General features: G+C 42.3%; 1 protein-coding gene across 1 annotated transcript in view; it reads left to right on the plus strand.

Moving 5' to 3' along the window:
• The first annotated feature begins 692 nt into the window (after positions 1–692).
• Positions 693–26,951, plus strand: part of GLP1R (glucagon like peptide 1 receptor) — an 82,194-nt gene continuing 55,935 nt past the window's right edge. The window contains exon 1 of the mRNA XM_032102736.1: positions 693–1,178. Coding sequence (XP_031958627.1) covers positions 708–1,178 — 471 coding nt within the window. The 5' untranslated portion in view covers positions 693–707. The remainder of the gene's footprint in view (positions 1,179–26,951) is intronic.

Genomic DNA, 26,951 nt, shown 5'->3' on the forward strand with positions numbered 1-26,951 from the left:
TGCCTGGCCTGAAGGTAGTAACTTCTTTTATTATTTTTTTTTAATAATTTTTTTCTCTCATTTTAGAAAAGATGAAGGAAATATCTTTTCAGCCTTCAGTCAACCAAACCACCATGACAGATTCTTTCTGTCTGGAGTTAGCTGTTGAGATGTAAGTGCTGCCCTGACAATTCACACTGAGGAATTTAATGATCTCACAGCATCGATGCTCTAACTAGTTACATTTCCAAAGCATCAGACTGATGCTGTGTTGTATTTGAAATTAATACATACCATTAATATTTAAGCTATTAACTTTTTTGTATTCTAGCTGCATCTAACTGACCAATGTGAAATATTTTTCCCACTTCCTGCTTCAGTTTTGAGCTTTCCTTCTAGCTCTCATGGATTTCTTCCAGATTCTGGTGTAGAATGTCACCAAATACAGGTGCTTTAGTGAATGTTTAGTTCTACTAGTCAGTGCAAAGTGAATAAATAAGAACAGTAATATGAATCTAGCACAAAGCAGTTTCAGAGTCTTCTTTTGCTGGGAAAATTAGTATTCTAAATCATCCAGATTTACACATCATACTACTGCCGGGACTGACCTGTGCCCGTCTTGAACTTAGAAAGCAAGCTCTGATCTGCTCTGCGTGCAGCTCTGCAAATTCACGTTATAAATGGATAATTGCATTCACAATTATTAAACCTAATAAAACTTGGACGTCATGAACAGCATGAAGGTCACCAAGATGCCCAAGCCTGAACAGATTCAGAGTAAAACAGAAGAAAATAAGAAGTTGAAAAGGTGGGGGGACGGGATCACAGAGGCGCTTCCTCGGCTTTTTTCTTTCCCTTCCCCTCCCCGACACAGCCCCTGGCGCTGCCACCTCCCGACACCCGCCCGTGGAGCGACCGCCACCCGCGGCAGCTCCTCGTCCCCACCGGGCGGGGCCGGGCCGGGCCGGGCTGTACCTGGGCCGGCCCCTCCCCGCCTCCGCCGCCGCTACAAAAGCGGCCGCCGGAGCCCGCGGCGCGTCCGCCACCGCTCTGCTGTGCCCGCCGCGGAGCCTCCGCGGAGAGCCGGAGCCTCGCCGGGCCCCCGCGCATGGGGGCCGCCCCCGGACATGCCCTCCTCGCCGCTCGGCTTCGCTCTCCTGCTGCTGGCGGCCGCGGGAAGGTCCCTCCCGGTGAGGCGGGTGAGTGGCTGCGCTGAGCGCGGGAGCTGCGCGGTGCCGCCCCGGCCGCTGCCCCGCGGGGCTGCCCCGGCCCGGCCGGGCGCTCTGAGGAGATCCCGCGGGGGCTGCGCTCCGCTGCGGTTCTCCCGTAGCCGCGGGTCCGGGCGCGCCTCGAAGAGAAGTCAGAAGTTTAAACCCGTTACTTTTTGGGCGCTCACGCCAACACTTGCGGCGCAAGCGGCGGCCGCCGGGGCCGGCGGGGCTGGAGCGCGGAGAAGTCTCCGCGCGCGGGTCCCGCGTATGAGGCGTGCGGCCCCGCCGGCGGTCTCGGCGGGCGGGTGTGGGCTGAGGGCGAAAGAGTGGAGGAAAGAAGCGGAGACGCTGCTACTGCGGGGGCATTGCCCTCGAGGTAATGCTCCCCCCGGCACCCACAGGAAATAACACGCGTGTCTGTTATGGCAAACAAATGTAGTGCCGTGGGAAAAGCGGAGCAGGGTCCTGGCGGGGGATTGTAGGGTCGGCTGTGACACAGTGTGAGGGTGGGAAGGCAAGATGTCATCTGTGTGAAGAGCAAGGTGAAGTGATGGGGAAAAGGGAAGGGGTCAGAGAAAGGATGATGGACAGAGAAGGCTGTCTGGTTTGGTGGACTGGGGACAGACAAGAGAGACTGATGCGGAGGGATGGAGGTTACAGTGTTGGGGTGGCTGCCGGAGTCTACTGCTGTAGGGAGAGCAAGGACAGGCTCAAAGCTGGCATTGTGGGCTGCAGAGGTCAAGGAAAGGACAGTGTTATCTGATGATGGACCAAATACACTGTCAAGTTTCTTTGCAGTTGCTAAATGTTTTTGGGGTTACAGATTTCTATAATACAGCACTAAGAGGATCTGTTTAATACCCAGCTGGGTCTAAGCCTGTAGGGTTGTCTGACATGTTGGTTTTCTTGGTGGGTTTGTTTTACTTGCTGTCTACCTCAGGCCCTTAAGGAAAGGTGCAGCAGGCACAATTTACCCTAGGGAACATTCCAGTTAGGAAAATCTCTTCATTATTAAGATGATCCAACCACTGAAACTGGGGAGCCTCCATCTGTGGAGGTGTTTGGTATTTGGCAGGATAGATCACTGAGCTGCTTGAGCCTGGACCACAGAGCAAACTAATGATGGGACTGCCAGCAGTAGAGAATCAAAGTGAAGTACATTTCTGTGCCAAGGGGCCTCCTTTAGCTGGATGAAGAACTGAAAGCAGGTGAGAAGAAAAGAGGCTTCCATGGCCTCAATGCTATAGCTTCATTCATACAATAAAACTAGTACTTTCATAGCCTTTTCTGACACTAGAGGGTCTTATCTGACAACTTCTCTAGAGCAATGATTGTGCTTGTTGTATGCTGAGAAACTGTACAAAGTACTCTGCTCAGTCATAAGTGTACAAAAGTATGAGACTTTGCTATCTGAATTCTTTTCTCACATTGTTTAGAGTAGTGTTAAAGGTGATATTTAAAGGGAACTGAAAATAGCACTGCACAGGCAATAGCAGGTAATAAAATCTGTGAAAGACAGGTGTGAGAGGAAGGCAGAATTGCGATACAAAGTTGAGGGAAGAAGAATTTTGTTGGTGCTGTGACTAGTGTTTTACTTTGACGTTCCCTCTCTCCCCTTGCCCTCTCAAACAAGTGAGGAAGGGAAGAGGGAGAAGAGAAAGCTGAGAACGTACATAGAAGGAAGAAAAATTTTAGTCTGGAGTTTTTATCTGAGGTGGTGCTGCCCACATGCCATCATCTTAAATGCAGGGTGATGGGTAATTCCTAGGTCTGGATCTTCCTTACAGCATTGAGGGTAGTAAAATGACCAAGAGCTGGTAGCACATGGCTGCATTGCAGAATCTCATTACTAATGACAAGCTTGTGTCCTTTCCCTGTTTGGCCTTGAGCAGTGATGCCCTGCTGCTGAGCGAGCTGACAGACAGCTGACCACTGGTTCCCTGCCATCCAGCCATCTCTTGGATTTGGATTTCAGACCCTGCTTTTCTATGTATTAGTTTTGCTCAAAGGTTTGATAAGATAATCTTGAAGACCTAGTTTAAGTGTCAGTGAAGAGCAGAAAAGAGCTGTGCCACAGTTTTGATTTGGGGGGGGTCCCGTTCTTCAAACTACCCCTGCTTTTGTTTCACAGGCTAAATGGGAATAATAGAGGTGGTCTGGGTAGAGGCAGAAACAATGAATTCAGTGGAAAGGCTATGGATATTTTGCTCTCCTCACCTCTTATTTCTGAAGTGCTCTGGTATGGGAATAGGAAAGCACTCATGTAAATATCAATGTTGGTGCGTGGGTATGTGTGTGTTACTGGTGCTCTCAGCTACTATTGTGTTACTCAGGCTTATTTAGATACAGAAGCCAGCTGTTCTCCAGATCAACAGCATGACTTTGTTAGGCTGCAGGTGTTAGGGACATGTAGATTTAGTTACTGCTACTTGCTCACCCTTCTGAAGCCTGCTGTGGCTGCTTTCTTGTTCTGCATGCAGCATCTGCTTCTTTAACTGTGGGTGTATAGGATCAGGTATTTGTCTCCAGGAGGGCTAGTTTTGAATCCTGATAAGCTTTGAGGAAAAGATGCAGTGTGAGGGGGGTGGTTTTGAATGCCTTGTTAGTGTGCTGTACTCTGCTCTTGAGGGCATGGAGGTCCCAAGAGTGTTTGCGTGCCCCAGCCCAGGCTTGCAGAACAATGCCTATTTTGACTTCTTGTGTTCTGTTACATGCCCTAATGCTGAGAAAACTGAACTATGGTTCCTGACTACCACTGTCTTGTAGGTCTGTGTTCTTTAGAAGTCATTAGGGTGGGAAAATGACTGTAGATAGAGCTTGGCTGAAAAACAAGAAGAAAAGTGCACCTGGAAACTAGTGACTCCTTGCAGAAGCAAAGATGGTGAGTTGGACTGCATCTTGATTAGCTGTATCTTCACCTGGCTAAAAATCCCTCCATTAGTAGGTTGGCTGGAGGTTCTGAGTTACTCCTTTTCTCCATTTTCTGCTCCCAAAAGCTTCACAGAACTGTTTTTTGTTGCCCGCACTCTGAAAGTCAAAATATGCTAGACCACTCTCATCAGCATATACTGGCTGAGGCATAGAAAGCAGTGGAGGAAAGGGTGGACGAGGTCTGACACTGTGCCATCTTGCTGTAGTTATTATTCAAGGATACTTGGCTGGCTTCTAGGTAATGGGCTGCTTTCCCAGGAATATGGTCAGATTCTTAAAAACTTAATATTTGTAAGCTATTTGAGTTCATTACTATATTATTATAGTATAAAACTTAAATTAGATGATTGTATTATTTAATTCAATGCAGATTAAATTGCTAAGTGACTAAAACCTTTATGTATTCATAAAATAATGTGGGGATCTTTGTTTGTTTTGTTTAGAAACAACTCTAATTTTCTGGAAACTTTATAAAGCTAGGGACAGTGTGTGTGCTATAAAGCCAGATGGCCTAACATAGCAAATCTGATTACACAAACTAAAAAGGTACTTGTTATGATATCCCAAAAGTAACTATACTGATGGGAGGTGGGGATGACACATGGCATATCAGGCTTAAGGAGCCTAGGACAAGGGTGTGTAGTGAGAGGATCAGAGGGAATGGCTTCAAACTGAAAGAGATTAGGTTTAGATTAGATGATAGGAAGAAATTCTTTACTGTGACAGTGTTGAGGCACTGGAACAGGCCCAGAGAAGTAGATGCCCCATCCCTGTGAGTGCTCAAGGCCAAGTTAGATGGAGCTCTGAGCAGCCTGGTCTAGTAGAAGGTGTCCCTGCCCATAGCAGAGGGGGTGGAACTAGGTAGTCTTTAAAATCTCTTCCAACCCAGGCCATTCCATGATTCTGTGATCTCCAAGGGCCAAAGGAAAGCACTGTATTTCACACAACAGAACAGTGACTTGGCCCTTGGCATTGTTTAAAAGCTCTGATGTCTGTTCCAGGAAAGTTTTAAGTTAGTGAAACAGCTCTTAAATCCTTCCCCCTATTTCTATTGCCATTACTGCACCACCACCATTCCACACACAGACCACTCCACCACTACTGCCTTGCCCCCCAGACTAGGAGACAGTCTGAGAATTTGGACAAAAGTATTTGAGGAAAAGTGTAGACAGATACAGTTGGGCATGGAAGGACAGATATTATGGCTTACAAGCACATGTAGCTCTCCTTTGTGAGAAGAACTTGTATTCTCAAAGTGGAATGGAGATGGAAGTGATAGAGCTTTGTAAAGCTAAAACTCCCACACTCCAAAAGTTGTGACTCTATAGCTGAGATAAATTTCAGTGAAACTGGGCCTGATACACAGAACATAAACAGTTGTCTGCTGGCTGTCACATTTTTAAAGGCGTTGTATCACATCTGGTTTCTGCTAGCCTGTATAAATAGGGCTTTAATTTGCCTAATTGATTGACTGCCAGTTACTTGAGAGGACACACGAGGAGGAGCTGTTACCTCTGGAATCACAGGGCCTTCACTAGTTTTTAACTTGGAAATAGTCCTTTTCAAAAATGATTGTTTCCTTCTGCAGTGGTGTAGGGAAATGAAAGCTGTTACCATCTTCTTTCATTAACAGCTTTTTCATTTCTGTGATAAACCAGTGTATGTACTGCCACCAAGGCTGCCTGCTCAGGTTTCCTTGTGCAGTACATCAGTTCTATTAGTTTGTGTCTTAACAAAAGTAAGTGTATACAATAGCAGGTATGTGTGTGTTTTGTGGGGGAAAAGAAATTGTCAGCCTAGTAGATAAAAGACCTTTTATTTAAGCTCTACAATGTTGTTTTCTTGTGAGCCCGAATTAAAACATTGGGCAGGAACTCATTTCATTAAATAAAACTTCCTCACCTAGCTACTGAAAAAATATCAAGTTTATTGCTTGCATCCAATGCTTCCCATTAGAAAAGGGATAGGGTAAACAGTATCTAGGGATCTCTAGCTTGCCAAATAGAAGGTAACTCCTTCAAATGTCATAGTTTAATATGCAGCTAATTTAAATTTACGATGGGTGGGGAAAAAAGTTTGGTGGTGGTGGCTGAATACTGTTCTTTGATGCCTCTTTTTGTTCAGTGTTGGAAACTGGTATTTTTGAATTTCAACCACACTGGGCTATGATTGCTGCATTCCAGTGATCTCTTGCCTTGATGTGAATGTGGAGGAGCTTAGGAAATACGTGTCGATCTTCACAGGCAGGAGGAGAATCTCCAGAAAAAGTTGTAGCACCATCATGATCTGTGGTTTATAAACGTGAAAACTCCACCCCTTCCACTGCTGGAGGAAAGTAGATGACTCTACTCGTACTGCCTGGGATATGGACCTGTGCAAAAGGAAACTCCCTGCAGTTTTATTGGGACTTCAGCAAGCCTTGCAGACAGTGTTCCAGGGATACAGTGTGGCACATCTTGGTGGAGGAGAACATGATTGGATTCTACCAGTTGTCCTTCCATTAATCTTTATGGTCTCGTCTTCTTAAAGAAACAGACAACTGCCACTGCCTCTGATGTATGTGAATGAATCGACCCAGGTTGCTTAAGTCTGGCCATGATACCATAAACAGCTCTTTCCTAAATGTTTACATGAAACCTTGTGAGCAGCCCCAGCCTCAAGGTCGAATATGGCTTCTTAGTATCATAAATACTGTAGTTCTTGTATAGAGAAGACAGGGGCTTAATTTAATTGAATGAACAATCAAAAATATGGTAACTTTGTAGAGGAAATTGTAGTTTAGATGTGAATAAGACTATTTCCTTCAACTGGTCGTTTTACTGACTACATCTTATTGCTGTTTCACCATAATTGATTGTTAATAGATTGCTGTCTTAATGTAGTGTGGTATTGACTGCTATGTTTCTTGCAATTGATTGCATTTCATTGTTAGTTCACCTTCTCACCATCTTTTTCCTCAATTGTTTTATGCTGGCTTTTTCAATTACCATATTTTTGTCTTTTGGTCGTCTGTTCATTGAGCTCAGCTGCATTCACCTACTCTGTCCTTGCCTTGTCCCACTTGTGCACATGCCCTGCCACTCTGAGTGCCTGCTTTGATGACTTTGGGACAATATTTGAAACTTGCATTCTATTATTGATAGATACTGTTTTAGCTGTTGGGTTTTTTTTATTACCCATTTCCTTGCTCTGTTGCTTTTCCTGTGTGCTCTTTGTTGCATTGTGGGATAAGTTCAGGAAAAGGAACCTGCTTTCTCTTTGTGCCTTGGAATCAGCTAAAGAGTTGTGATCTTTGGAGAAGAACCTTTTTGCATGTGTGAAACTATGAACCCTTGGAGCACAACTGAGAAGCTTGTGACTCTTTTGGTGTCCTGCCTTCTTCACTACCTTCTGGCTCTCTGTTCCTTAGAGGACAAGTGAGCATGAGTTAGCATGTCATCTAAATTTTGTTGTAATTGGGGCATATCTGCTCACCCACTTGTGCCTCTTACCCTTGTTCAGGCTGATTTTTCCCTCTCCTTTCTGTAAAACTGCACTGCTTCTTTCCTTCTCCCTTGCCTCCCCAGCTGTCCCTTCTCCCCATGAAGCAGTCTCTTTGTTAGATTTAATGAGTTAGGGCAAACAGGAAGGGGGATGTGGGGTGTGTATATGTCCTGCATAGGACAATCTCTGAAGTCTTGCTCTTTTTAAGACTTTAATTTCTGACTAGGATGCTTTGGTAACTCCTCTGACATCTGGAGTTCTGGTGCTCCTCAGTACATCAGTCTGAAAGCTGAATCACACTGAAAGGCCTGGCATCAGGTAAAACAAAACACTTGTGTGAGCAGCCTGAGCGAGAGCAGTGCTGTCCTAGAAATCCTTCTCTAAATGGGAAGAATAGTGACCACTGAGTTTTGTGTTGAGTATGTTTCTGGTGCCTGGCAGAAGTGTATGGAACTGTTCTCTTATACCAGAGCATGTGTTTGTGGCAGCGTGAGTAGGCTGAGACTTGCTCTTAGATGTGGACAAGCCAAATGCAGGTAAGAAGCTCAGGCCTGCCTTCTGGCTGCTCTGGCTCTGCTTATGGTGGGTATTTCTCTGGTGCTTTGAAGGTGGTCCAGCTACCTGTGAGCATGATGTATGTGCTGAAGCAAGTTGAGGAAGAGATGCTATAACCAAGCTTTACCCTGATGTCCACCAAGCACTCAAGGGAGATCTACAACAGTCATTCTGATGAAATGTGTGGATTGCACCTCATAAAACCAGTCTCAGGTTATTTCATGATACGTAGCATTAATCTTCCTCTGAATTCTGCTAACAGCAAACTTTTATATATTATAGGAAACAACTGTTGTATTCTTCCATTTGCTAATATTCCTACTCCCATTCTGCTCCATAGGTATCAGCACTGCTCCTGTTGTGACCAACATCTCCTGGATGCTGTATTCATCCTTATGTATTATTTCATTGTGAAAACTGAAATTTTTTTTCTCAAAGCACATTCCAGTTGTTTAATTGCAGCTCAACTTTTTTGCAACTGAGTTTCAGAGAGTTTTTCTCATGTAACCAGACTGAGTCAAATTTTGCATATGCTCATCTTTTAGCAATTCAGTCTTCCTTGGACATCTGAAAGAAGCCCTCACAAAATGAGTGTAATTGGACTTTATGACAATATAGGATGTGACTGGGGGACATAAAGGACAGATGACAAGTAGGTGATTTCTCAGCTGTAGCAATGGGGCCACAGTTCTCTAAGAATCTCTTAGAGCAAGTAAATCAGAGAATTACCTTACTATCTCTGATGGGTGTCAAAACCTGTGGCCACCTTAAAAAAAAAAAACCTCCAAACAAACAAAAAAACCGCTTGAAAATCACTCTAAAACAGAACTGAACTTCCAAGGCATTCTTGAGCATCTCTTTAAATTTGAAGTTTGCTGTAACTAAATAAGGCATTAGGAGAATAGTAGGTGAGGGGGTGAAGTATGTTCCTGCAACTGCAAAGATCTTAGCAAGTCTTTAATGTTTTTCAAGATGACATAGTCAACTTTTAATGGAGAGAGAAAAGGACGAAGGATTTGGGCTCAGTTAGATGGAGAGACTGTTTTTTAACGCACTTGTTATGTTTGAGGTCATGTATGCACAAAGCATACAGGAAAACATTTGATGTCCATATTAGCAGGAGCCTTGGTGGATGTGGCTTAATATTGTGTTCTGTGCTGCAGTTCATCTCTAAAGCCCCAACTCTGGAGAAGGTTTGGAGACATTAGAATAACTTTCTCTTGACTTTTGTCTAGTAGCCTTCTGTGATACTTGTTTCTTTCCTAGATTTTTATTGAGTGGAAGATAAATCCTAGGCACAGTGTGCCATGTGTATTGTCAGCAACCCAGAAGGTGTTTTTGCTCTCTCCTGTGAAGGAGATTATCTCTGAACTATTGCAGGTAAAGTAATGGCAGAAGACTTGCTCCCTTTGGGTGATGCTTCTGGTCTAGTGTTTGACTTCTGCAGGTGCCTAGTAGAAATTCTGAAGAATAGGCTTAATTTAACTAAGCTGTGGTGTGAAAAAGCAGTACTTGTTACCTGTCAAATCTTCTGGGAGAGACTGGCCTGCCTGATATCTGCAATCCTCTTCCACAGATTAATTTCCTGATATGCACAGGTTCCTGGCAATGCAGTAGCCTCTTCATAGATTTTCTTCAAGATGGAAATTGATAATTTTGTTTCTCCTCTGACATGTCTGGAGTGTTGTACAGAAGCTACTGAAGAGCTGCTGTAAGTCATTTTGATACGCAGAAAGGGTTGGGTGTACTGAAGTGCTGAGAAGTATCAGGTGTCTTACTTTTTCTAATTGGAGGGGGGAACCAGGAAACTCAAAAGGCTTGGTTTATAGGTTACAGAATGTTCTATTCAACTACTACTTTATGAAATTACTAATTTACTCATCCCAATGTGATCTTCGTGTTGTTCAGGCTCAGAGTGAGCACCTTGAGACCTGGAATGGGGTGGCAGAGCAAAGTACCTGTCATGTTTGCAAAGCCCAGAAACGTGTTGCCTTTATGGCTGGTTGTGACTTCCCTACAGACTGATTGTTGGCCTGAAGAGGTCTGTACAGAACATAAGCATCAGTGCTTGAATTCTTCACTCTATTTTGGTATGTGAAATTGAATGGTAATCATGAAGTGTGAGGGGAACACCAATATCTAGGAGGCTAACAGCCTGTCCCCTATGCCCCAAAATCACCAGAGGTGCTACTGCTGTTGTGGAAGGAGCCAGACTCTGTAAAGCACTTACACTTCTCCTAAGTCACCTCCAAAAGGATATTGGTACACCTGTGGATGGATTACAAATAAAATACACAGCTATGTATGACTAGATCAGTGATAATTAGTTAGGTCAATCTCCATCTTCTTCCTTCTGTCCTATTCCTCCCAAATAAAAATGTTCTGCTGTACGAAGCTTTTAGTTTTTATCCCTTGGGATGGGAAATTTAAAGGTGTAGTATTTGGTCTAAATTATTTAAAATAGCAGTTGGTATTTGCTTTTGTCAGATGCTGTGGTGCTCTAATATATTGCCCTTTTCATTACTGTTTCTTAATGAAGACAGATTCTTCAAGTACCATTTGAAATGCATCACTCTAAGAATAACAAAAAGATCCCATTCCTTTTAAACTCAGTGACACCGCAGGCAGAGTACACTCTGGGAAAAAGAGAACACAGGATACTATTATGTGCTGTTTATAATGACACTATTATAAATTGCACATCAAATAAATTAAGATGTGTTTGTAGTGGACTTCTTTCAAAAAGCCCTAAATCCTTAATATGTATGACCTCTCTAAATGAACTACAGAGCATCACAGATGGCATGGATGCCTTTCAGATAGAAAGGTAGGCAGAAACATCCTGTTCAAACAGTATTTCAGAAAATGAAGTTCCAACACATTTATTGTTGTGATAGATGTGCTTTGAGCCTAGATCTTGGCAATCCTGTTAATTAGTTGAATTGAGTAGAGGTTGACACAGGAAACTTGAAAAACCTGCATTCAGTTGCACTCAGCTTTGCTCTCTATGGGCTTCCAAGGGGCAGCAATTTTATCTTTTAATTAACTATAGTTAGAGGAGAAACTTCTACTAGAAGAAAATTGTCAAATAATTATTCTATAGCTATCCAGTATGCTTTCTATTTGTTCATTGCTCTTTGGGGATTAAGACACCTGGGGGTAATGAATGAGGCTATTAAAGCTTTGTAGAATAAAACTGATTTTATTACTAATAAGATGTAATGATAAAGGAATGTTAGCTTAATAGTTTGAACTCTTAACTTAATGCCCTTGCAATAGTAGCAATGGTTTTAAATTGCAGGAAACAAAGCTGGAGTTGGAAACTGCATTTCTTGATTTCTTAATTGTTTTGATACCTAAATGCCATTGGAACCACAGAATGGCTGAGGTCAGAAGGAACCTCTGGAGGTAATCTGGTTCAGCATCCTTGCTGAAGCAGGGCCACTTATTTATTTGTGTGGTAAGGTAACATCAATGCCAATGGGTCATTGAGCAGCCAGAGCTCTTTATTTCCTGATCTGTTTTCCTACTTGCTGCTTATGCTAAATGAGTGGTGGGACATCCTCTAATGGTTGAACAAAGCTTTTGTCTTGCTCATTGCTCCTGTCTTCTTTTGCAGTCCGTCATTGTTCATCCCTCTTAATTAGCTATAAACTGAATTTACTGTGGTATTTCACCAATCCGAGCTTTTTTGAGGTGAAAAGATCTAGTAAGTCTCTGTACAGTAGACTTATAATCACCTTGAATTGGACTCAAATAGACCTTTACATGATCACACCAGCAATTAAACATTGAGTAAGGAAATGGGCAAATGAGTACATGGATTAATTTCTTCCCCTACATATTAAGTCTAGAGGAAGCTGTTACATTAGCAGACTTAATTTTCTGTAAAAGAAGCCTTGAGTTAATGCAGCTTTGACTACTTCTGCTTGGTTTTTGCAGAAGGGTGTCACAGACTTTCCAAATTTGAACAGCAGTCTCTTCTTTGGACCTTTACTGTGATCTTCCAGGAGGCTCTTCCTCCTCCTAGGAGGATGATAGAGAGGTGTTTTGGGGTGGGGATTTTTGTTGTTTGTTTTGTTTTGAGGGGTGTGTATGGTATATTGTAGGGAAACTCTTTGAAAACCTGGTCAGAATAAATTGTTTTTCAACAGAAGATTAATTTCTGTGTCAGGATGGGTGGGAAGTACGTGCTTTCAGCTACAGAAAGTAGTTGTGGTCCTCTTTGGGGATAGGACTCAAACTTCCTTACATGGGAAAGGAAAGAGGAGAACGTGGGTAGCAAGCTGTCCATCTTGTTGCTGTGGTAGTCGTGGTTAGTCTGCGCAATCAAGGGAGAGGTGCCATCCAAACAGTGGTTGTTGGTGACAAGGAATCTGCGAAACTCTAACTTGTGGCTTGCTCACAAGCTGTTGTTCTTTGTTGAATTTTCTTTTTAGCTCACACGGTGTTTGTGCTTTCAAATAAAGGCTTTCTTCCAGAACCAGAAAATGGAATATTCAGGTGAGAAAAGAAGCAGAGGTGTCTCAAGATCTGTGTTAAATGTCTTTGTGGCCCCTCATCAAGCCTGGTGGAACATCTTGTAGCTCATAGATGATAAGAAATGGCCGGATTTGGGCCTTGGGGAAGTGTTTCCTTCTTTCTTTTACTGTCTTGCGTGGACATACTTAAAATTATCTTGCTCTCTTCATTTTGGGGAGATTGAGTCAGGTGAGTAACATTCCTGTGGGTTTACATATTAATTATTGAGTAGGGAAATGAATTGCAGTGTTGCCTTACCTTTTGCATAGGAAGTAGGAGCTGTTGTCACTCTTGCTTTTAAAAATGTGTGTGTGGCTATAATCCATTTGGTAAGATGACCCCTTCCAAGTACCTATTATGGGGAAGGAGTGGTAGTGCTTTCCTCCACTTAATTCACCAAGTTTGGGTGTTTGAATACTACTATGATGGGTGCCTTGGAAATATCTGTAATAGCTACAGAAAGCAGTAGAGGATGAACTGCTTTTTATATTGAGTCAAGGTTGAAGGACGGTGTTTGTCTGAAAATGCTCTCGGTTCCTGTATAATTGATTGCTGGTGGAGAAGGGGTTACAGCTGCACAGGAGACATCTTCATCAGTGAGACTACTTGTACTGTTAAACACTATACTCTTCTTCAGAGCCAGGCACTTAATAACAAACCAAGCTGTCAAGTAGTATGCTACACATACTACTGAGGGAGCTTGAAGGCTGTAATACTGGGAGAACAAAGCTAATGTAAACATCATTTATGGTTCATGAGGTTAACTTTCTACTTGCTTAAGCTTTCAATAATTAGTTTCTTTCATGTCTATCTTTTGTATTGCCCATTTGCATGTAGAGTTCTGGGGTTCGGCAGCTTGGTTCACAGCTTGGCTTTAAGCTTTGCTGTGTTGTCTTTCCCCTGTTGTCTTTGAAAATAATCTATAGTTTTTCTTCAACAGAAAGACTTACAGTTCTCTGTAATCATAGCTTTGCCATTATGGCTGAGCTGCTTGGCATAATGCTGAAGTAAAGCTTTAAAGAAAATTCACGTGTTTGAGTAATTCATGAATATGCCTGTACTGTATGGGGAAGGAGAGAGCCTTTGTACTGACTGAGCAAGCAGAAACTAAATTTCCAGTTAGTGTGCTAGAAAAATCTTGCATAAAAATTCTAAATTCCAAATATTTTCTCTTGTCCCCAGATTGCATCTGAGATGGTGGTCTTTATGTTGATGCTACTTTATGGCCTCTGGAGTTTTTTTGGTTTGTTTTTAATTTATAGCTCTTCTTATTCTTCCCTCTTTCTCCTATTTTTGTCATGCTGGAGATATTTGGAGCAAAACCAAGTTGTGGAGAAAACAGATATATTATGTTGTCCAAAGTATCTGTATCCTGCTCAATGGACAGCTGGGATCAGCACAGAAGAAAGGTATTACGTGAAAGACAGCATGAGCAGCAGACTATGTCACTGGGAAATGAGAAGATAATTCCACAGCACATTTGTGGCAAGCTTGGAACACTGTCAAGTATGAGATGACAGGCAGCTGACATGGAAATATTCAACTTCCACTACTGTTGTGACTTAAATGCTTTGTGCTTATTTTGCAATGCTTATCTTTTATTTAGTTTTATGATCCAAACTGGAAAATAAACTATTTGAACAGTTGGGAATGGAAAGTGTCAGCCTCCCTTGGTCTTGATTAAATCATTTTCTCTTTAGCCGCCTTTTCCCTCTCATCTGTCTTTTCCTCCACTCTGGCGCCTTCTTAAGTTTTTGACCATTTCTGGTCCAAGTAATCTGACAAGAGAAATGTTCTGTGGGTTAGTGTCCTTTCCATTAAAAGTTCTGGTAGAAACAAAGCAGACAAGCTGGCCTGTCTGCTGTGTGTTTGTCCGCTTGCCCAAGCTGCTCATCTAATGGGCCCCTCCAGGGAGCATGTCCCAGCTCTGGCCAGTGTTGTCTTCCTGTCCTCCATGTAGTGAATTGCTGCCTTTTTTGGCTGTGTTGTTTCCTCCCTTGAATTCCATGAAATGGATACTACTGAACAACTCCAGTTAAGATGGAGATTTTTAGGAAGTTCCCCCCTGCTTTTTATATAGTGGTTAGCCTACAGAGATATTTGGGCTCACCTGGAGCCTCACTAAATTGTAGTGATGAACATTTGTGCTTCTTTTGGTTTTGAAAAACTAATAAAAATGTTCTTTTGTCTATTTTTTCCCCTCCTTTTTAAAACACTCAGCATAGCTGAATCATTTTGGAGACAAGAATTGTAAAAGATTTAACTTCATGATTTTCTGACTTGCTCATTTTAATAATTGGAGACTGTTGTATGGAGGATGTTGCAGGATGTTTGCATGCACAAGGACTTACTCACTGCATCTGAATAAATCTTGGTTGCTGTAAAGGAGGAGGTCTAAGTGATCTGAACCGAAGCGGTTCCTGCAGGTTGTTTAGAACACGAGGTTTTTCGTTTCTGCTGTTTCCAGCCTGTTTTTGGACCTGACCTTTCCTTCTTTTCCACTTAGTATTTCTAATTCTACCTGGGTAATAAGTGTTTTTACTTATGTAGTGGTGTTTGAGCAGAAACTTCACATACAGTGGCTTATTTACCTATTTTAAATCTAAGTGTTTCAGTGAACTTTCTGCCCTCATAATCTACAATGCTAAAGCAAAAAAGATGCTTGAGGTGGAAAAGGGACTGTTGTCTGTAGTACAGCAGTGTGCTTCTTTAGTAGCTGCAAGGAGAAGGTGTGTTTTTTTGGGCAAGGTGTTCAGGCATGAAAGCTTTTATCAATCTCTAGAAGCAGATGTGATCTATAGCCCTGATACTGCAGCACTTCCATCTACAGATTTTGACTTGTTTACCTAATTCATTCCTTCTAACTGGAAAAGTAAAAAAAAAAGTAAGCTACCATCTGCAGCTGCAAAGCTGAAAGAGTAAAAATGGCATGAAAGGAAAAAACTACCATACAAAAAGCACAAATACTTTTAACTTTGAGGTCATAGTGATGCTGATAGTGTCCCCAATACCCCCAGCTCTGCAGGTGTCTTCTTAGAACTTAAACCGTTCTTGTAGGAAATGGAAGTGGTGGCAACAAGTACAAACCAACAGTTTCAAAAATGCTAATGAAGATAAAAATCTCTAACAAGTCTGCATAATCTGAGGCTAAGGGACTACTGGCTTCTTTATCAGAAACCAACTTAATGGCAGTGGGGTGGAGGAGCCTGGACTCTCCTTTGCAGGGCTCCACAACAGTGTGGCAGTACCTAATGGTAACAGTCTTTGAAAAATTCAGTTTCTCTCTGTACTTCTTAACCTTTTAATCTGATACTCATCCACCAGTATTGTGAAAAGACTGAAAAATTATCTAACCTCGTAAATATTAACCAACCTGTTACTGTGGGAAAATTTAGGCAGATACAATTTTAATTACTTCAGATTGATCTTATTAATTAAAATTATTGTGACATACTTCATGTTTTGCAAGGTAGTTGCTCTTAAGCAAAGTCATTTGCGTGGTTAATTTTACTCAGACTCAAAATAAGTGAAGACCTCAATACTGAGGGTGATCAACCACAGTAGCAGCTTGCCTAAGTGTGCAGTGGATTTTCGGTCACTTGGGGTCTTCAAATCAAGATTAGATCTGTTTCAGAATGGTGTTTTCTGGCCAAGCTGGCATGTGTGAGGTGGATGCAGCAATTGTTGTGAGGCTCCAGAAGGTGCTGTGTGGGAAATTGATGAGTGTATCATGTGAGTCCTTTGGCCTCAAGGTCACCATGGTTGCAAAAGATGAAAAATCATGACCTGTGTGGTAGGGAGTGTAGATGACGAAAATTTAGGGGGACTGTTGTTGAAGTCCTCAAGTCTTTGCTTCTTTTAATACATTTTAATACATTTGACTCCTAGCTTAACATTTTGATACTGGTAATTCAGTTTATATGCTATCCAGGATTTTACTTACTACTCAATTCTAAGATGGTGGAAAATTAAGAGTATTCTTATGTCTCCCTGTGAGCTGTGCTGCATTTGTCTCTGCTTCACAGCAACACTTAGCCTGTCAAATATTTTTCCTGCTTAATTTTACCTCTGAGAGTAAGGCTGTTGGGCTTGCGGTTGCTGATGGTATGAGTGCATCATAAGGCATAAAGAGAAAAGGGGAGTGAGGCATGGGGGAGAAAATCACCACCTTTCTCTGGGGACAGAGAAAACACTGCTTTCAGCAGTGGTGCTGGTTTATACTGCTTTAAATACTGATAGGTATGCTATCAGTGCTTCAAAAGTACATTTTAAGGATGAGCTGACATGAAAACGTAAGTCTTTTGCAGAGCAGGTTCACTCAGAAAGAAAACTTTTCTTCTGAAAATACCTGTCAAGCCAAGCCTCTGCTATTTAAGTTCCTCAGTTTTTTCTCTAGCATCTTCTCTGGGAATGTATTCTGTTCCTACAAGTGCTGCTTGATTTAAGGTTAATGTCTGGTGGGGAAATATGTAGCTGTGAAAGTACTAACATGGAATGAGTGTAATTCCTTTAAGTGATCTATCCATTTTCAGCTTTATTACTGCATGGTCACTGCTTCCCTCAGTGCTTTTAAAATTGGAGCTGAGGGGAGGGGAAGCTTTGTGCACAACTTTACCTTCCGCAAAATGAATAATTTGGAGACTTGATTGGAGGGGCAGCTCTCTCTTGTGTTTCCGTTTGTCCAGGCTGGATAGCTTACTTGAAGCTCCCTGCATGTTTTTCTTTGCTTGCTTTACTAAGTTGATTCTCCGTTGGGCTTTATCCTGTCTCTTGCTTTCTGAAAACAAGTGTGCTTACAGCTGGAACAGCAATCTTCCTCTGTTGCTCGCCTTCCCCTTTATTTTGAAAGTGTCCCCAAGGAAAAGGGGCAAGAAATGGAAGTCCCGTCAGCTTTAACATTAGCACAATTGCAGTTCACTTCTGTAGCTTAAACCACAGTCCTCTTTAGCTGCATATACCTCTGAGAGTAAGGGAAGGAAAGAAGGAATGAGGTGGAGGCAGGCTGATTTCTGTGGAGAGTTATGACTGTTTTTCAAGCTATCTGACTGAAGTAAAGAAGTAAGATCCAGCCCCGGGGCTGGTGAGGATAGTGAATGAGGAGAATACACTGATTGCCTGTGTATTGAGAAAATAATGTAATGAGATCCCAACTCATGAAGATCAAAGCCTGCTAGAAGTGGCCTGAAGATGGGGTAGGGATAAACTTTTGAAAAAATAGAAGTTAGATCTTGCATCTGAGTTCCTCTCTTCTGTTACTGTTTGGGGACAGAAACATTGTAGCTTGTGGGGTTGCCTTGCAAAGCTAATGCATAGATCCTTTGCTACTGATTCAGCTGTAGCCAGAGATCCTGGCACTTACTGCACAAGAAGGACTGCATATTAGTATTTGAATATTTGATATGCAAGGTTAATGCAGCGGATTTGAGGAAAGACCTGAGCTGATTCCTGTAGCAATAGGGTGGTTCATAAGTTGCTTTGCAGTCCTAGAGTAGGGAAAGTCTGTGATTCAACTTGACCTGTCTGTACTTCTGTAGTCAGCTTCCCTGGCTCAGAGGGATTGCAGGAAAACTGGGAAGTAAATCTCTTCTGGATAAATTTGTCAAGCACTTCTACTTTTTAGGATTTGGCAGGCAAACAGATGATGTCTGGTGAGCTTTGCTGGCAGAACTTCTCTGTATGCTCTGCCCTCAAATGTGTCATAACTATTGATGAAAGCGCTGGCAATTTGTGAAGGTGCTACATATAACTGCCTTGGCAGGGACGAGGCACACGGCAGATAATGGGACAGTGAACCTTGAGCCAGTGTGACAATGAGCTGCTGAGGGACTTAATTTGCGTTTGTTAAAATCGGAATAAACTACTACCCTCAACTAGGACCTAAAAGCAATACAGATTTGATTGCATTCTACTCTGGCAATCTCTAAACGATAGTAGATGCAGAACCCATGAAATTATATAGAGCAGTTTTTGGGTTTGTGTGTGGTGTTGTTTTTAAAATAGCTTTGTGGTGATTGTTTTTCTGTTGAGTATTTTTTTAACTGGAGAGCTAAGTTTGTTTACAAATAAGTGTAGATGGGAATGCTTTCAGAGAGAAAAAGGTTTGTGAAGGTTAATTTGTCTGATTTATTTGGTTGTTTGTTTTTTCTTCTTGTTGAGCTTATTGCAGGGATTGCAGTGATGGTATGACAAACTGATGACCAGGCTTACATTGCTACAGGATTTGTGATCTTGGAAAAAATAGCTACACTCTGCACCACAGGTCTTTAAGAAGAGTGACTGTTAAATAGTAATTTGAAAAGCTGGGGGAGCTTAACTCTTTTGGGATGTTTTGGTATGGAAAGTGAAAAGATTTAGAGTTTTTCCTGCCTAGTGAAAATACAGATTATTTACAATGAAGTGATGCTCATTTAGTCCCTGAGGTTGTGAGGAAGATTACTCTTAGATTTTTTTTGGTGGTGATTTTTTTTTTTTCTGGTGGTAACTTTTTTTTTTTTTTTTTACTTGAAAACTCAAGTTTTGCAATTCCATGGCTCTGTGGAACTGCCAGCTCAGTGTGTCCCTCTGCTCATCCAGCTCTGGGACCGGCCAATTACTGGGGTACAGAGAAACCAATCAGTTATAAGCATAAGATAAAGATCCTTTTAAATGTGCTGGGTTCAGTATGTCCTAAGGAACAGCTTAACTAAATGCATTTTAAAGCTCTGCAAGAGGGGCCAGAAGTCCAGCTTTGACAGATGTTCTTTAGTTTGTTTTGCTTGAGCAGCTTAGAGATGAGTCAGTTGTCCAAATGTAGGCATCTAGAGCTGCTCAAAACTTCTACAGTATTCAAGACCCTGTATGGGACTAATGGATGTGATGTAGGATACAGGGGAAGCCTGTACCTGTCTGTAGGTGTGGCAGGAGACAACACAAGGGACACATCTATGGTGAAGGGAACTATAGGTACCTGTGATCAGGCATTTGAATTCCACCCTAAACCTCCTCAGCTTTTTTTAACCATATATATCCCTCATTTTCCCTCTGTTCCATTTGATAGTACATGATTGTGATGTCTCTCAGGTGTCTGTACTGGGACCAGTGCTTTTAAATGTCTTTATTAATAGATGGTAGTGGGATTGAGTGCACTCTTGGCAAGTTTGCAGGTGACACTAAGCTGAGTGGTACAGTGGATTCACTGGAGGGAAGGGGTGCCATCCAGAGGGACCTTGACAGGCTTGAGAAGTGGGCCCATGTTCAACAAGGCCAAGTGCAAGGTCCTGCACCAGGATCAGGAGAATCATCAGTATCCACGCAGGCTTGGTGGAGAATGGATCAAGAGCAGCCTTGCAGGTAAGGACTCGAGGGTGCTGGTGTATGAGAAGCTGGACATGAGCTGGCAGTGTGCCCTCACAGCCCAGAAACCCAGCTGTATCCTGGGCTGCATCCAAAACTGTGGCCAGCAGGGTGAGGGAAGGGGGTCTCCCTCTGCTGTTCCTGTGACATCCCACCTGGAATGCTGCATCCAGCTGTGAGGTCCCCCAATAAATGAAAGAAATAGACCTGTTAGACTGGGTCTGGAAGAGGGCTGTGGAAGTGATCTGAGACTTCTACAAAGAAAGGCTGAGAGCACTCAGATAGTTCAGCCCAGAGGAGAGAAGGCTCTGAGGAGACCTTATGGTGGCCTTTCAATACTTAAATGGGGCTTATAAGAAAGGTGGAGAGAGACTTTTTACCAGGGCTTGTAGTGTCATGGGACAAGGGGTAGTGGTTTTAAACTAAAGGAGGGTAAAATGATTTTAGATAGAAAAAATTACTTTGTATGAGCATTATTGTGGTGAACCACTGGAACAGATTGCTCAAAGAAGTTGTGCATGTCCCATCCCTGGAAGTGTTCAAGGCCAGGTTAGATCGAGCTCTGAGCAACCTGATCTGTGTGAAAGATGTCCCTGACCATAGCAGGGGTATTAGAACTAGATGATCTTTAAATGTCTTTTAACCCAAACCATCCTATGATTCTGTGTTACTACACAATTTTTAATGAAATGATGAGTTGCTCTTCCAGTAGCCTAGGCTGAATTTAGTTTCTAAATCTGTAAGGGTAGATATGAAGTGCTGTTCTCATCATCAGCTTTGTAGCTTCTGCTGCTCCTGCAGTGTTCTCAGCTTTGCCTTTGTTCATTCCTTAATGTTTCCAGAGCTATACCTTGTGTATCTGTCTAAAAATACATTTTCAACTATTATGTTGTGCTTGCTCTGTTGTACAACTGCATCAGTAAAAGTCCTCTGCTAAAGAGCACTTCAGAAGTGTATGTCTAGATTTGCAATGCACAGTAAAATCTCCTTGTATGATAATGTAATTCTCATGAGTGCTGTATGCTGTCTCCCACTAAAATTGTTGGACTGAGTTCTTCTCTCCAAGAATTTGTGAGTTATAGTTGCTTCTGAATTTTGCATTTTTCTTCTGTCCCTCTGCGTGGTTGCTCAGTAGTTTTCTTCTGGCATTTTTGAGTGGCTCATGTAGTACATCCTTGACAGGAACACTTACCAGAAAGGATGAAAGACATTGTAATGAAGGTAACATTTTCTGGTAACAGCAGCTGCCAATCTAAATGTGTACCTGCTTCAACGGTGAGCATAAGGATTCATGAGTCCTACAGTCACCAAGGACGAAAATCTTTCCAGGCTGTGAAAGTTCTGCATGGGACAGAAAAACTCTGCGGGTAACTGTTCTTGTCTCAGGTCTGTCTGTCACTGGAGACAGAAATATTAGAAACTTGAACCCTATGAGCAGAGGTTTGCACCACATTTTCAGACTATCATACTTGACCTATGGGAGTTTGGTTTTATTTATTTATGTTTCTCGATGATGCTAAATTTTGTAGCATGCTGAAATATTACGCTTTACTTTATTCCCTTTATTTTGAAACTGTATACTATGCAAGTTGATTTAGGTCTTTGTAAGTTTGCTTTGACATCTGTGTCTCTGAATGCCAAATAATGTCTTGATCCAGAAAATGATAGGGGCCAAGAGATATTTTTCTCATTGAGATGCACCTTGTCAAAACAAAAATTTCAGGGTTGGGAAAACTGGTTATTTTCAAAGCACAAGTGAAAGATCCCAGGACAGACCTGGAGTGTTTGGTCCTGGAATGGAAATCCTTGTGGTTAGGGCTGAACTCTCCTGCCTCCTCAGACAGTTTATGTATTTGGAATGATTTGTGGAACAATCAGTCAGCTGAACTGGGAGCTCCCTGTGCAGAAGTACCAAGAAACAGGAATACGCCTCAAATCAGTTTTGGTTTTGTTCTTTAAAATGCCTTATCTGAGATTCTGTGCAGAAGCATTCTGCATTTCCGGACCTTTAGGAGACGCCTGTGCTTATTCTTTTTTCCTTGATCTAGTAAGAACACATCTTAAGAATGGAGGGGGTGGGAGAGGGGAACGGGGTGGTGGTGGTAAATGCGCTTATAGGTGCTGTTATAGGCTGCTGTGGAATTGAGCCCAGCCAAACCTTTCTTCTGAAGCTGTGCAGGTGTGTAAAAGGAAAAAGAAAAAGGAATGAGGGCAGGCAGGCCATGAGGGACCATGTGGTGCACTGGTTATTTTCAGCTGAGAGAGAGAGGGTAATGCTGAGATTCAGCCACTGGTTTAAAAAAAACAGAACAACAGCAACAAACAGCACCAAAAAAAAAAGAAATTTGGGCTGAGCAGCTCTGAAGAGGCAGACGGAGGAATGTCTTTTCTGTGCATTGATCGTGTGTATCTGATGAGAGCTTCCTCTTGCAGCTTTGAGTTCCAAAGCTTAATGTCATGAAACTTGAAGTGAGTGACAGAACAGAGAGGTTTCCATGCTTGGACAGACAGTGAAACACTGTTCTCAAGATTTGCCTTTATCGAAGGCCTGAACCTTTTTGTTTTTCTTGAAGGACTTGTGAGTACTAAGCTGCTGCAGCCTGAGAGCAAGAACAGCTGGCAGGTGTCACCCGGGAGTTTCTCCCTGAATTTGGTAGCTCCTTTTGAGGAAGCTCATTTGTTGCATTTCACTAGCAGGGAGGATGCTGAAAGGTTTCTTTTTCTGGTGCTCTTGAGCTTCTGAAATAATTGGTCATTAGTAACTAAGGAACAGAAGTATTTACAGGAAAAGCTCCTAGAAGCTGGCTTCCCTCTGAATGATAAGTTGTTTTGATCCTGTTTGTTTTTTTCTGAAGGGTGAGGAATTTGTACAGAGTGATCCAACCACTGACAAAGTATCTTGTAAAATATGAGTTGGGAAGCATAATTAATATTATATCATCTGATCAGTCAAGCAGCCCTACAGAAGGGATTGAGAGTAATGACTTTATCTCAGAGGGTCACTTAGTGTTGCATAATGTCAAATGAGTACATTAAACTTGATACTGGGCAACGTAATGTGGCAAGAGAATGTGATAAATACAGAAATCTAGGGAATGTCAGTCCTAAAGTGTGATCTAATTTATGATCTCTGTAAAAGGGTACCTTTAATGATACTACTTTTGAATTACCTATAGTAGAGACATAATTTTTTTTGATGTACCTTCTTCTTTGGCATAGCTTCAGTTCTTAAAGGAGAGTAACTGAACTGTGAGATGTTGCATGTAGTGGATTTAGATTAACTTATTACACGGAAGTTGAACTAAATAGTTATAAAATTGGGTTGAATATCATCTCTTTGGGAGAGTGAGGGTTGAACAATAAAGCCTTCTCCCACACTAACACCCTTCCAGAATGTCTTTTTGGTCTTCCAGAAGCATTGTACTTGAAGGACTGATCCTCGACAGAATTGTTTTATCATGGGGTGAACAGTGATTCAAAGGACTCTGTTAATACCAAGTTCAGTACTGGGTGTTTTGGCTTAGTGTTTAGTTTGGATTTTTATTTTTCGCAACAGCTGAGGAAACATAACTGTTCTTAGAAACAAGTGGTTGGAGCAGCTTGACAAGTTTGTAGTAATACCAGACAAACTGAATCTTGATCTTGAGTGATGGGCTTGGGGGTATAGTAACAGCATCCTTCCAGTCATGTGCTTTCATATTTACTTCAAGTTAGAATTGGAGAAATGTGATGACAAATTTCAGGGGGAGATAAATTTGTTCTGTGAATGGTTAGTGCTGTTGCAGAGTTCTGCTGTGCTACAGCCTCTGTTTTTAAATTTCTGCTCCCAGAATGCTTTTGTGGCAAGCTGAAGCATCTTGCTGCATGGGAAAACACTTTCAGGAGGGTGGCTATACTTAAGCCCCAAACAAATGAATTCATCTAAGCTTGAAACCTGGAAATCATTCTTTCTTGAACATCCCAATAAATGCAAGATGATACTGGATTCCAGCAAATCTTTGTGGGGTGGTAGTGTTGTGTTCTGTGCCATTTGGGCTGTGATTTTAGGACAAAACTGTAAATTCAAGCTTATGTCCATGCTATGAATTCAATAAACATATTAGGTGACCACTGTGTTGACTTTTATTCACAGAATCACAGAATAAGCTGAGTTGGAAGGGACCCACAAGGATCATTGAGTCCAACTCCTGGCCCTGCACAGCATTATCCCAAGAATGACACCACGTGCCCGAGAGTATTGCCCGAACACTTCCTGAACTCTGCCAGGCTGGTGCTGTGACCACTTCTCTGGGGAGCCTGTTCCAGTGCCCAGCCACCCTCTGGGTGAAGAACCTTTTCCTCATATCCAACCTAACCCTCCCTTCACACAACTTCAGGCCATTCCCTTGGGTCCTGTCACTGGTCACTACAGAGCAGAGATCAGTGCCTGCCCCTCCTCTTCCCCTTGTGAGGAAGCTGTAACTGCAATGAGGTCTCCTCTCAGTCTCCTCCAGGCTGAACAGACCCAGTGACCTCAGCTGCTCCTCACACGGCTTCCCCTCAAGGCCCTTCACCATCGTCACAGCCCTTTGGATGCTCTCCAATAGTTTAATGTCTTTCTTATATCGTGGTGACCTAAACTGCACACAATACTCAAGATGAGGCTGCACCAGTAAATCAGATTTCCTTTTATGACCAGGTAACCCACCTGGTCGATCAAGGGAAAGTTGATGTAACCCTTTTGGATTTCAGTGAAGCTTTTGATCTCATCTCTCACAGATCGTTTTGCACAAAAGTTTGAGCACACAGCTGGATAAACACATCATGTGATGGGTGAGCAACTGGCTCACAGGTCAGGCACAAAGGGTTACAGGGAATGAATTGACATCAGACTGGGGACCTGTCACTAGAGGGGTTCCACAGGGCCCCATCCTTGGCCCGTTGCTCTTCAGCATCTTCATAAACAGCTTGGACACAGGACTGAAAGGGATACTAAGCAAGTTTGCAGATGGTAGAAAACTAGGAGGAGCTGTTGATTGGAGAGAGGCCCTGCAGAGACCTTGACAAATCAGAGGGCTGGGAAATCACCAACCATATGAAGTTCAACAAGGGAAACTGCTGAATTCTGCACCTGAAATGAGGCAACCCTGGAAGTATGGACAGACTGAGGAAAGCAATGCCATGGGTTCTGGTTGATGGAAAGTTGGACATGAGTCAGCAGTGCCCTGGCAGCCAGGAGGGCCAAGCATGTCCTGGGGTGCAGCAGGCACAGCATCGCCAGCCAGGCAAGGGAGGGGATTGTCCTGCTCTGCTCTGCTCTGCTCTGCACTGATGTATTGATGCAGACCTGTAGCTTATGTTACGTAAAGGATGATTTAATAAGATGTGTATTATATGTGAAAGAATGTTATGAGTCAGAAGGAGCATAAGGCTGGTAGTGTGTAGTCTTCACCTATCTTGGACTTAGTTGCTGTGCTGCTCCTGAGCAGAATAGCCTTGAAATAATGTGTTGCTTTGGGCTTTTCAAAAAGGGCAGTGAAGTTTAAAAGCAACTCACTAGTGCCCTTCTGAGCTAAAAGGCAGTAAATATAATCTGAATCCTCCTCTCACAAGGTAGAGATGCCAGCATTACTACCCAAGGGAAGAATACCAAGGCCATACCAAGCTGTTGCTCAATGCCAGGTTGCTTATCTTTTGCTTTTGAAGATTAAGATTAGCAATTTGGAGGTCCCAGTGATTGTAACATTACATGTGAGCCTTTAGCAGCAAGGCAAAGTCTTGCTTGTTATCCTGAAATATTAAAAACATGAAAGAGTTGTAACAAGAGTGTTCCTGTTTAAAAATAGACAAGCAAAGGCAAAAGAAATACAAATAGAAGGAGGAATTTCTCACTCTATTGCATGTGAGACCTTATATGTGGTGGTGGGAGAAGAGAGAAGATAATCCCAGGAGTCACCAGTTGCCTCTGAAGCTCTGAGAACTCTCCCTTCCACTTTAATGCCATTTCATGGTACATTTTGCCTGGAGGCTTTAGACCCTGTGTGCTCAGATTTCACTGTATTAGAATATTGCTTTTGTGGCATTGATCACCTTGTATCTGTGTGGATGCTGGTTTTCATTTCAGCAGGAATAGTTTCAAAGATGTTGAAAAGTGATTAAAATGCTTACTTTTACAGTAGGGCCTATGAAGACAAATGAAAGGGGCTTTCCTATGAAGGTGTTAAGGATTTGTAAGGAATTCTGTCTTCAGACTGTTAAATATGCTAACTTAGAGTGTGCTTACTAGAGACTAATTGTACTTAATTGTATGCGTGCACCGAGAGTCTCCTGTCCTGTCCTCTTGATTGTCCTAATTTTTCTGCATTTGTTTCATGCTCCTCAGGCTGCATTGTCACTCACCTCCTTAACATCTTTCATCCATTCATGTCTTTGACTTTTCCCCCTTAACCAGTCAGCTGTGTTTCCATCTTCTCCTCTGCTAAGCTTCTGTGATATATTTTCACCACAGCAAAACTGCTGCTATTTTTGCACCCATTGTTGAATATAAGAGGAAAAATCCCCAGAGTAAACCCACAACTAGATGCTTTCAACAATGAAAATATAGTTCTGAGTTTAATGAAGCTATATGTTTTCCATTTGCTCCAAATTTTAGGAGCTGACCCAGGAACCTTGGCCTTGTATACTTTCATTTAGTGCTTTGTTGCAGAAGGAATTAAATAACTTCTCAAGAAAAGACAGTATCTCATATTTGAGTAACTACTTACATGGTGAATCTGTGGCACTGTGTAACTTGTGATTCTTGTTCATGTGGGCCATAAGCTCTGAGAAATAGGAATTAGCATATGTTAAAATCAGGTTTAAGTCAATGTGTCTGATAACAAACCACAGTATTTAGCTGAACCACAGTGAACTGTTGCATAGAGAGAACAAATTAGATTGTCTTAGAATTTATATTTGATT

The sequence above is a fragment of the Corvus moneduloides genome, chromosome 3 (genome assembly GCF_009650955.1).
Source record: "Corvus moneduloides isolate bCorMon1 chromosome 3, bCorMon1.pri, whole genome shotgun sequence".
NCBI classification, from domain to species: Eukaryota; Metazoa; Chordata; class Aves; order Passeriformes; family Corvidae; genus Corvus; species Corvus moneduloides.